General features: G+C 51.7%; 1 protein-coding gene across 1 annotated transcript in view; it reads right to left on the bottom strand.

Moving 5' to 3' along the window:
* The window catches only part of JPH2 (junctophilin 2), a 32,574-nt gene that overhangs the window by 8,148 nt on the left and 11,970 nt on the right, over positions 1-12,456 (bottom strand). Inside the window, exon 3 of the mRNA XM_065849750.2 lies at positions 671-789. Coding sequence (XP_065705822.1) covers positions 671-789 — 119 coding nt within the window. The remainder of the gene's footprint in view (positions 1-670; positions 790-12,456) is intronic.

The following is a 12,456-nucleotide window of genomic DNA, read 5'->3' as shown; positions in this document are numbered from 1 at the left end:
CCTCTCTGGAAAGGAAAGCTTTCCAGGAAGAACATATCTCTAGCTAGCTCGGTCTAGAGAAAGGTAACAGCATTCACAATGCTGCTTCTAATATTACACTTCCTATCTACTAATCCTCAGTGCTCGGTTGCATAGAAAGAACCTCCCAAGTGTTTTCCCAGCAAAAAAAAATCAGCAGTGATGCTAATAAGTAAGTAGGGAATCAGGGAAGTAGTATTTTGCATTAGCAAACTTCTTATAGAGTATTACAACCCCTAAATAGCTGCGTCTGATCGTATTCTGGTGTGGTGTGGGGCCCCACAGGGTGTGTGCTGTGAGTCAATGTGCAAAGACGTTCCAAGAAAAAGCCACGAGGGATGTATCTACAGGAGCACTGCAAATAGACCCGAGCCCGCTGCCTGCTGCCAGAAGGGCTTCAGCATGTGGAGAAACATGAGGGGAAGTGGACAGACTGTTAGTTTTCCCTTCAGGCTACGGTAACATATTCTAGCAGGTAAAACAGTGGTGTAAGGAGGACAGCGGATCATCCAGGGCAGGGGGCTGGCTGAACTTGCGCAAAAGAGGATTTAGGATACACAGGAGAGCAACATGTGGAGTTACAAAGTGGGTGAATCATTTGAACAGATTTGCAAATTGCAAAATGCCTCTTAAATAATGCCTCTGATCTTACCTGGCTGGTAGAAGTCCGGAGAGAGCTCCCTGGCCATCATCCTGGCTATGCCCGACTCACTGTTTGCTGCCTGAGCTGCCTGCTCAGACCCTTCAGCCTTGGCTTTGGCATGAGCTGTCCTGCAGAGGGAAGAGGGGACAACAGTGAGCAGCAGCCGAGCTGAGATCAGCCCAGCTCGAACAGCAGACCTTGTCCAGCAACAAAATCAAATCAGCCCATCTGGCCTAACACAGCGCTCTCAGCCTGCCCACTCAACCCCCAAACCCCACACTCGAGAACAAAGCACCAGATTTTCAACAAGTTAGGGGCACAGATGCTTACAGTTGAGGGTGCAGGGTGCGCTTAGCCACACAAGGAAATGGGGCAGGTATATTTGCGAACACAAGGATGTTCATGTGTTGCAGTAAGGTGGCAGGTGCTGCAAAACAGGCTTCTTGCTGTGAAAACCTTGCTCAGAGGAACGCCTGCAGAACCAACACAGCCACCTTTGGAACATAAGGGGACAATAACGCGATGGCTGAACACTGCTGTGCTGTCACCAGCTCTGAGCTGCAGCGTGTCCCTGCCCAGCATACCAGACACGTTTTACCCCCAATGCTTGTGCCGTAGCTCTCCAGCAAACAGCACAACTCATCCAAGGGGCTCCTGCACTTGCCACAGCCTGGGCAGCTGCTCTCCCCAGCGCTAGAAAAGGCAGAGCTATTGCCTCCCTCGCAGCTTGGCTCCCCAAGTCCTCGCCACTCCTTCCCAGCACATCTCCTCCTTGCTCCACAGGGCTGCAGGGCTATCAGAGTTATTTCGCTGGCCGGCTGTCATATTCCTTGCATGCCTCGCACTCGAGGATGTGTGATCTTTATGCTAAAAGCAGGGCTGGCTTTACAGGCCAGCTGCTCGCAGTTTGGGAAGGAGCTGACTTCAAACAGCAAAATTGCACCTTCAATAAAAATAAGGGAGGGCAAAGCACTGTATATTCAGCTGCTTTGTTGCCCTCAGTGCTTATGGAGAGCTGCTTTCCCCATGCTCTCACTATCACATTTGCCGAGGCTTCCCATATCTCCCTTGCTGCACATAAAGGAGCACACACTGGCTGCACATGCAGAACCACATATTTTTGTGTGGACAGTTAGATAAGCAGTTAGCAGCCCGCAAATGTCAATTCACTACAAATTACAGCCTTTAATGTGGTCTTATGGTATCTGATGAGCTGTTTAAATGGCACCCAGACACCGTTTTCAGACTCAGGTTGGTCTCTAGTCATGTTTTGGGACAAGAAATGAGGAAAGATGCCACTCAGGTTGGTCTCTAGTCATGTTTTGGGACAAGAAATGAGGAAAGATGCCATTCTCATCCCCACAGTGCAAATTCTCCAGAGGAATTTGGAATTTTTGGACTGTCAGTCAGGAAATCAGGATTAATTCTTTCCCATTAAACTGAGATGCAGCACGAGGACAAGACTAGCTTTAATCTGAATACTCAGTGGGCGCAATGAAAAGGTCATGGAAATGCTATTCTGAGACCCTTAGAAGGCAGAATACACACACACACACAATTATTAGTAGCTGCAGGGAAAGAATTAAATGCAGGGCCTTATCCCAAACGATACAGGCAACAGTGTGACTTGACAGGGAGCCGAAAACACTGTTCAGGGCTCTGCGATAGAGAAGAGGCTGCGGAGCTGCTGCGGCTCAGCCTGTCTCTCCCTGGGATGACGTCCCGCTCTGCCGGAGCCATGATTCACCTCCCTGCCCACACTCACACGTTATCTCCCTGCTTTCTCCGCAGGCTGAGCTGCCTGGGATTGCTGTCATTCTTGGTCTTTTTTACCCAAAATTGTTACAGTTCCTGAAAAACCCAGAGACAAGACACGATGAGGCAGAAAACAGCAATTTTAAGCTGCTGCTCGCAAGCAGGAGGTCTGAGGCAGCTCTGAACAGAAAAAGCACGTCCTTTTTTGGTAGCATATAATCAGCGTGATTAATTCCGCTATAATCTGGCAGGGGCCAAGGGGGATGTTTCTGCGCTCTCCATGCCTGGGGGATCAGAGCGGGCTGGGTGCGCTGTGTGGGGGACACGCAGCCTGCCCGGCGCCAGCCCAGAGAAGGACCTTGCAAAGTGAGCATCCACCCCAGCAAGACGTGCTCCGACCCCTGGCTTTGTCCTGCTGCTCTCAGAGGATGAGTTTCACCATACAGAGACAGAATTCCCCCTTTAAGGTGCTCGCTGAGCCAGGCAGAGGCTATTCCAGCCACTTCCCAGCCAGACAACCAGCCAGCTGGCCTCAGCTGGGGAGCAGCAAGCAGCTCCTGGCAAGCAGGTGGATGCTTTCCTAAAGGTGACTTACAAAAAAGCCATCTGGAGTGGGCTGGATGCAGGGTCTGCTCCCTCTGCTAGCAGTGACCTAGCCAGGCTCAAGCCAATGCGTTCTCAAATGGGTGCAGATGGCTCCCACATACTCAGCTGTCCCCCTGCAATGTTGGACAATGCAAGGGAACAGCCTGGGGGTGTCAAAGGTGACAAGGCACTTCCCAGTTACACTCATTGCCTGATGGAGATTTCCTTTCCTCCAGAGAAGCTCCTGGATGCTATCTGGCTACTGCATGGGGCTTGAGTACTGTAATTCCCACAGGCAAAGAGGTGGTGATGCCAGGGAGACCTCAACCTGGGTTGCAGAGGCTGCAGCAAGGACGCTGTGGGGGCTGAGCCATCGCTGCAAGCCACCATAGCCCCAAGGCTACCAGGGCTCTACAACGAGCCCTCTTGGGCACAGAGTGGTGCGAGGCCTGGGAAGCAACAGGGCAGTTCTTGAGCTCCAGGTGTGACTTTGGGATCCTCCGCTGCCCTGGGCCACAGCAGCTTTGCCCAGCTCCCTTGCTCGGGGGGACATGCCTGACCTCTGTTACTGTCCCCCTGCTTGCAAAATCACTCAGAAGCACTTGATTTGGGGGGACTGAGATCACCACAGCTGCAGCTTCACATCTGGCACCTCTGTCCCACCATGTGTTGGCTGTGCCAGCATCCCGGGGAAGCTGTGGCACCTGGCAGAGCACTGTTTTCCCCCCACAGGGATGCTGATGCCCTGTGCTGGGTACCATCATCACTGAGATAACTTATTCCAGCAGCAGGCAGGTGACAAACATCTGGCTCACAGAGACACAGCACAATGTTTTAAATATGTCTTCCCCAGCTCCCCTGGTCATGCTGTACATCCCCAGGGCAGGAGAGGAAGGCACTTCTGCTCACAACCCTCCAAAAACCTGCACTGAGGGCTTAGTAATGCCCTGACAAAGCACAGCCTGGATAGAAGGGGCCCCGTCATAACAATAACATCTAACTCATGTAGAGTATTTCTGAATTAATTATTTATCCACAGGGCTGGCAGAGCCTGGGAGCTCAATGCACAGAAAGATGTGGTCCCAGCTGCAAAGCAGGAGACAAATACCAGGTGCCCTGGGAGAGCTCAGCACATGCAACAGGCAGCACAAAAGCCTCTCCCAGCCCATGGCCCAGGGTCTGCCAGGTGCAGTGGTGAAAATAAAAACACACCAAAACACAAATGCTCAGGAGGTTTAAAGGAGGCAGGAAGGTGATCTTTGAACCTTACACATGAAATTTGTAAGTGGAAAAATTTCTTTCAGAGTCAATATCTGCTCAAAAAACAACCAGCTTTTGCAAAAAGGCAAATGCTGGTCTTTTATTATATGCATATAAATTTGATACTATTTGGGTAGCACTTTAATAAGGGCCCCACTTTTTTATCTACTGCTGGTTGTGTTGTCAGCCCCCATCCCCTCTGCAGAAAGCAGCCCCTGCAAAAACCAGCAGAGGAGAAAGTCTGAAGATGAAAGAGGTCAGGATGAAACTGAAACAGAGGTCCACGGATTTTATAGCACCCAGCAGCAAAATTCAAAAGCCACTTTTCCAAGCAGTGCTGGAAAACAAACCATGAACAGTAAAGATGTCCAACTGGCAGCAATAAACACAAAGAAGGGCCTTTACAAACCACGGCTGGTGGTCTCCATCCCAAGTCAGGCAGCACCACCTGGGATGAGCACTGCCCGGTCTCACCATGAGCCATCTCCCTGGGCAGAGCTGTTAAAAATAGCTCTGGTGAATTCTTTGCAAGGAGCAGCAGCCCCGCACAGAGCCGAGGGGAGGGATGTGGGCAATGCCTGCAGCCCCCATCCCAGCCCCGCTGACACCGGCTTCACACCCGGGCTGGACGGGTGGGAAAGGGAGGGTTAAACACGCCTGCTGTTTTATTTGCTCCTCTGGCACGACTCTAATGCTCTAATTGTTTTTCTACGATTCAGGACTGAGCACTGGTCCTGTCGGTCCTGGCCGCCTCCCAGGAATGCTGCCCAGATCATTCCTCCGACTGCGACTAAAATCCCCTGGGGACACACGAGCCGCAGCTGAGCACTGCGCTAACAGGTGAGACCCAAAGCCAAGCCAGCGTGCCCGTCTCTTTGGACAGTTTATGTGGTTTTGCACATCCACATTGGATTAGACTGTAAATGAGATTGGAGTTAGCAGAGAATACTGCAAATACCAGACGGGTCTGGCGTGCCTGCAGGTGCAGCAATGACCTTGTGGCTAGAAATAGGGGAAGAGCTCAGCTCTCTGCCCAAGCTATTGCACATTTGCTTATTAAGGAAAAGACAGACCCATCCAGAACTGTCCTTCCTTCTCCAGGGTCTCTCTCAATCCACTGCGTAAGCAAACCCTGAGGAAGGACCAACCGAACACCTTTTTCTTGCCATTCTCAATAAACTGGGAAAAAAACCCAAAAGGTCATTAAACAAATAAAAATCACCAGTCAGCTCTAGGAAGGAAGACTTCTGCTAAACTCCCCTGTCCTGGAAACCGGCTTTTCCACCCTCAGCCAAATTCCAGCTCCAGTATCTAGCAGGAATAATTTTGTCCTTCTGAAGAAACTTAAGATAACAGTTTGTCTTGGCAGGAATGTTTGCAGCACTCAAAAGGGATACAGGGAAAGCTACAGAAGTGTTTTTACTGATGGCAACATGGTGCCTTCTGCATTCACATTGTGAAGGGCAAGGACACACAGACCTGACCAACACAGACCTGTGTTGGGGGTTGGACTAAATGACCTTTAAAGGTCCCTTCCAACCCAAACCATTCTGTAATTCTATGACCTGAGCAGGACAGACACTTTCCAGCTTCTTCATTTTCCATACTGTCTTTGGACTTGTGCCACCTCTATAGTTGGGTCATTCTTTTCTGCCTGCTCAGTCCCAACCCATCTCCTTTGTGCCTCTCCTCCTGCCTCCCTGTGCATGCAGAGCCCAGCAATACAGCTCTGCTGCTCTCGTTTGCCTGTAACCAGCCCATGGGACTGAAGATCCTTTCTCAGTTCATCACTTCTGTCACTTTCCCTGCCCACATTCAAACCCACCCGTGTTCCAGCCCATGGGTGTTCTGCCCTGAGAGCCAGCAGTACCTTTTACTCTTCTCTTTTTGCTCCATCACTGGTGTACATGCACCCACTCAATTTAGACCCTGACATCCCTAGAGCATGCGAGTCTTTGCTGGTTTATATTATGGACTCTGCATTTGCAAGGTGTGGTCTTAATGGTGAATTAAGCATAAAAAAATTACAAACTGCCTCCTAGAGGAAACACGTCCATGCCACTGTAAAAGGAACACAAAAAGAGAAGCCACCCTGACCTCGCAGAGCGGCTCTGCCCTCCAGCCTCCCTTCCCTTGCAGCCAGCTGACACGATGCCCCAGGGTTTTCACTCCTGGTACCAGCACTTAGACAGAAATGGTGGCACTCTGTACATGCCCAGGCTGCTTAGCTGGATAAATCAGAGCTTCTCTCCTCCCTTCCACAGAGAGGGCACAAACAGGCCATTCAACCAGGGGAAAAGCATCCTTTTCTGTGCAGTGCTTCAGGAGCACAGACCTGGCAGAGCTCCTTGCCACCTAATGAGCTCAGCAAGCATTAGCCTTTATGATTACTTGGTGAATTTTTAAAATACCGAAATGTTATCCTCAGCTCTAAATAGCTCAGAGCCACTTGCATCTTTCACCAGGGGATACTTCCCCTCAGAACAGTTAAAGTGATATTAATCTTACAGCAGACAGATCTGCAGCTGTCTTCAATAAGACGACAACCTACGCACCCCAGCCCTGCATACGTGAGATTTGCTCAATTAATCTCCACCACCCTAATTGCCCCGCGAGCCGAGCGGGGCTGGGTGGGCAGCTAGCCATCAGGGCTTGGCCGTGCCAGCCCGCACGGGAGCCCGTGGGCTGCGCCGAGCCGGCGGGACCGGCACAGACCACAGCTGCTCTCTGGTTCCCCGCAGCCCTGGGATGCCAGCGGCAGCTGCCCGGAGCCAGCTCTAAATGGAGCGGTGCAAGCCAGAGCCTGCCGGCTCAAAGGGCCACCGGCACCATGGTCCTGGGGCCACTGCACTGGCTCCTGATGGGCAGGACAGGCAGCTCTGCACCCCACCAGAGCCCGTTCTGCCTGCACAGTCAGGCTGGGGCAGCTTTGAGAGCATCCAGAGAGACATCTTTGGGGTAAGAAAGGGGTGATTTGCAGTTGTCAACTGGATTCCCTCCTCCCCTTGGATTTTAGGTCTTCACTCCTTGTGCTGCCCTGGGCATGGGTCCAGTGGACCCCAGAGAAGCATCTCCCAGAGCAGCACAGCCTTGGGACTTGGCACAAACACCACTGAACTAGTCCAGCTTCCACCACACCTTGAATTAGCTACCACAACAAGATCAAAGCAACCAGGTTATGCCACTGACAAGTGTATCAAAATTTCTTTAGAGCACACACACAATCAGGATCTTCCAGCCTTTCACCCAGCTGGTGCTCCTGCCTGCTCCCTGTCCTGCCCAGGGGAATGAATTCCCCCTCCCGAGACAACACCAGGGTGCAGCAGCCATTGGTTTTGAGGGAGCCCAGCCTGACTGAGGAGCTCCTGCCCAGGCTCAAGCTCTGCCAAGCAGGGAGCATCCACAATCTGAGCACGTTTTACCTGATTGCCAGCCTTCCCAGCACTATAAAAGGTCAGAAAGTGTGTTTCTCCATAAGATTGTCGATTTTCTATATTTAAAAGTTTTAGCAGCTTCTAAGTCCAGTATGTTTCAGATTTCAGCAATCCAAACCAAAAGAGTAAAGAACTGCATTATCTGTTTTGTCATTTATTTTTCCCAATCAAGAAAGAAAAGCAGGATTATTTTTGAATTATTTTTTTTTAGAAAATGAAAGGAAGCAGTTATCTCAAAATACTGAATTTGGTGAGAAGCCCAATTATTAATGAAAATTTAAGGCAGAAGCATTTTTCTCCCAGGCCCATAGGTCTCTCAAGTTGACATTCCCATATCTGAGGTCCAGGATAAACAAGAGGGAGGAGGGAGCTGCAGGGGCGGCAGTGCCCGTGTCCTCTGCCCCTGCACCTGGGGCTGCTGAGGACGCCCAGGTGAGTGGCACACCAGGTCCCTCCTGGCCCTGTCTGAAGGCTCAGCAAGCCTCGTAGGAGCAAAACAACAAAAATTTGGACTCAGAAAGCCAAAGTGCTCTGGCTCAGCACCAGGATAAACTGAGAAAAAAATGCTCCTCCTCCAGGAGGAAGGAGGGTTTCCGTATCTCAGGCTTTATATTTAAATTGGACATTTTACTTAAATATTTCATATTTTTCAAGATTAGCCTATTTCACATTCCACTGAAATGACGATAACCTCTGAGCAAAGCCTGACTGGATCAGATGATTTTAAAGCCCAGCTCCCTGCCAGCTGATTTCAAGCACTTGGACGGGAGTCAAAGCCTTCCTGCTCCATGCGGCAGCAGATCAATTGAATGACAAACTACCATTTTCCACAGCCATTTTCAAAAATTGAAGTCACACTTCATTTTTCCCCTCTCTGTGTTTGTAAGCTGTTGAGATAAGGATTTCCCACAAGGTCAGAAGAAACAGCCCGTTAATTCCACTTGCCCATCCCTGGCACTGATGTCCTGCCACCCGACTCTGCTCCTCTTGAGAGGATCCCTGCAAGCCACCGCCCCACTTGCTTCAGTCCCAAAGACTTGGGAAGTCCTGGAGAAAGCAGTCTGCTGCCCAACAGATGCTTTCTCCTTGGACCTACTGAAAGTGCACGCTCCCTCTTACCCTAATAGGGCATGAAAGCGCCTAAGGAAATTCATGCAAGGCGGGTGGAAAACAGATAAAGCCGTGCACACCCTCATCTGGAGTGAAAACGCATCTCAGCGTAACGAGCACGATGGGCCAAAAATGTGTCAGTGCCGGAGCCGCAGCCAACCTGGGCTGGAGATGAGGCCATTCCAGGAAAAGGTTGAAAGAAAGGGGTGAAGGCGTCACTGCCATCACTCATGTCATGGCACCAAACCCCTCCAGCCCGCAAAGTCCTGCACAAGGTGGGGAGACATGGTGGGGGTCCTGGGGCAGATGTCTGATCCTGGTGCTGGACCCTGACCTTGGGGTCCACTGTCCCCACAGGACCAGGAATGGAGAGGGGCTGACTGGTGTTCTGAGGCAGCAAAACCACAAAAACCCAGCCCAACTGAGCTCAAACCAGCCCAGCTCAGTCCTGATCATGAAGCTCTAAAAACCAAGCCCTGGCTCTGGGACAGGGCTGCTTGTCCCCTGTCTCCAGGACACAAATGACGCAAACTTCCTAAGCTCCTCATCCGCGTGCAAGGGAGCTCATGTGGAAGTATTCCTCCTCACCAAGCCACATGCAGTGACAACACAACACCATGGCACGAGGCAGCCAGGGGTGTTCTTGCTCCAAGAGCTGTGAAGGAAACCCAAGCTGAAGTGGTCCTGGCCACAGTGACACAGCCCAGGCAGGTTTCCCCTCACAGCCCCCATGGATAGTTATCCTGGACACTGACTTCAGTTTGTGCTGATAAGCCATGTAGAGGAGGTCATGCCTGCTCAGGACCTGCAAGGAGAAAAGGTCTTTATTTGGTGGTTTTCACGGGAAGGAGGGAGCTGTCACCAGTGCCATGCAGAAGGCAGAAGAGTCCCAGCCCTGGGCTACGGTTGGTGTGGAAATAGATGCCAGTGACTGGGTTTCTATTAACCAAGAGTGAATTAACAAGATAATTCTTTTTATAAACACACTGAGCTTTGCTGGGAGAGCAGGACCAAGGAGCATCCCCTCACCACTGTGTCCTGGCACCCAGCTATGGCAGGAGCCATGCAGCTGCCCTCATTTCTGCCCTCCTTCCTCCCTGCCCACGTGTGCGCTGGCTCTCTCCAAGCCCTGTCTATGGAAACACCGAGATCCTCATTCCCACTACAGGGGGTGTGGGGCAGCCAAAAGATCTGGCCAACAAAAACCTGCCCTCAGGTCCCCCTGCTCAACCACCTCCAGGTGTGTCTGCACTTTGCTTGGTGTGAGCCTCCCCCTGCACCCCACAGGGAGTCTGGGTGGGATTAATGAAGCCAGGGCAGTCCTGTCCCCACTTCACCTGCACTCACCCATCTTTTAAGCCCCTTGAGACTGTGGCATCTTCAGTGTCTGATCATACAGCTGCAGAAATGCTGCTCCCATCGCTCACGTCTCTCCCTGGCAGCTCCCACTCGGAGGCGAATCACAGCCAGTACCCCAACCAGGGCCAGGACAACTCTGCCCATCTCCTGCCAGCTGCTGCCTCCTCATTACACACAGATCCATCACACAGCGATGTCAGTCCTGGAGCAAAAGGAGGATCAGCAGCTCTCCTGAGAGGGGAGCCTGCCCAGCAGGGACCACCTTGACCCCCTGCTGCGCACTCTTGCAGGATGGCTGTGAGCATCCCGCTCTCCAGCCTCAGCCCTAAAGGTCTGGGAAAGCCTGTGCCCCTAGCTAAAAGCTGAGGAAAACAGAAAACAAAGGATATTTTTAAAAAATCCTAAAACTCTTTCAGAGCAAAGTCCCAAATCTGAGTTTGAGGGTGCAACAGACCTGAAAATCCCAGGTGCGAACTGGCCTCAGGGGAGCCGAGCTGCTCCATCAGCCCCAGGATGGTTGAGGCCACCGTGGCCATCAGACCAGCCCCACTCTGCTCTCACCAGAGCGCTGCACCAGGAAGACATTGCTTTGGTGGCTCATCTTCCCCACTGGTGGCACAAACCCCCAAGGGTGCCAGGGGGACTAGCCGAGGCAGAGTTGTGCCAAATAAAGCACCTTATCGGTGTAATGTGCAGCTGAGCTCCAGCAGTGTGGGCTGCCATGGGCCTCGGCTCTCAGCTGTCGCGCTCGGGCAACGCTGATAAAGCTCTGCTCTGCCTGCCCTTATTTAGTCAGAAGGCTCTGCTGACTCCAGCGATTTCGGGACGTCATTTGCACCATACACCCGCGTTCCCCAAGGAGCCGCTCGCTGCTGCCTGGCCACACAGGCTGGAAATGCTGAGCACAGGGAGACGGCAGCAGCGCTGCCGAGAACGCGGCTGGGCAGGGGAGGTTTGGAAAGTGATACGGGAGCCATCGAGCACTCTTGTTATTTGAAAGGAGAGCTAAGACATGCTCCAAAGTCATGGGTATGGACAGAAAAACAACTTGGGCTTAAAAACCAGGCAACAGCCCACGTGTCACTGCCAGGGAAGCCTCATCAATGTGATTTCTGGTGCCAAGTGCTCACCACAGCTCTGGGGTGCCTAAACACAGCCCAGGCTCACTCCAATGAGTAAACCCTACGTTAACAGGAATGAAAGCCTAACATTTCAGAATGCAGTTCAGAAATTCTTACAGGTATCTATCCAAGCAGCAGCATTGCAGGGCCTCTATAGATATAACATCAAAACAAAAAATAATTCCAAAATGTATTCGTTTTCAGTTGTACTCTCCAGGCACAAAACACCTCAGGTGCACAGTGGCTTCAGAGTCAGTGTCTGAAGACAAACAGGTGAAGCACCAGCCATTATTGCCTCTATTATCTTGCTTTCCTATTGATCCTGGGACATCTGGCAGATATATCTGAGGTGTTGTTTACAGGGCATACTCCTGTCAAACGATTTCAGAGTCTGGCCAGACCTGTGCCTTGCAGGACACACAGCCAAGTCCTTCCATTGATTTTGGTCCAAGTCACTGGAAAGCACAACCACGTGCAGCAGCAGACCATGGCAGACACTACTGCAGTGGGACAGAGGTGGGATTTGTAGTAATTGCGCTCATTTTGACCACCAAAAGCACTAACGAGAAGGAAGCGTCCTGTATGAGCTGCCTGGTTGTGAAGCATACAGCTTTCAAAAAAATCAAAGGTTCCTCCTACAGTCAGTCCTGCCCTTCCTCTTGTTTTTTATTTCATTTTAATCTGTTCTGAAGGGACAAAAGCTGACTACCTCCATGCTCTCTCTCCCTGCTCTCAATGGGACCATCCTCCCCACCCAACAGGCGAGCACATGCTGCTCCCCAAGCACCCAGGGGTGCAGAGCACCCCATGTGGCACCAACTCATGTGCCCAGCAAACACCAGGGCCACCATTACACACCTTGGGGTGGTTTTTAACTGGCTCACTCACAGCTTGGCGGCGCCTTCACCTGGCACCACGGGAACGGATGTGTTCCAGCTCCAATGCGAATCCCTTGGGACCACAGGAAGGCAAGTCCCAGGGCACCAGCAGCACAAGGCAGAGCTAACAGATATCCTACAGCATGTGTTAACCCCATGTCCACCTGTGGTTTCCCCTGGGCAGGAGTAAAGCTGTGTCTGCTGGCTGCCGCGAAGGCTGCGCTCCAGGATGACTTTTCTCCCAGCAGCCTGGGCAGGATTCAGCACACTTGAACTTCCAGTAGCTCCAGCCC

This window comes from Patagioenas fasciata, chromosome 16 (genome assembly GCF_037038585.1).
Source record: "Patagioenas fasciata isolate bPatFas1 chromosome 16, bPatFas1.hap1, whole genome shotgun sequence".
NCBI classification, from domain to species: Eukaryota; Metazoa; Chordata; class Aves; order Columbiformes; family Columbidae; genus Patagioenas; species Patagioenas fasciata.
This window is presented reverse-complemented; position numbering and strand designations above follow the sequence as displayed.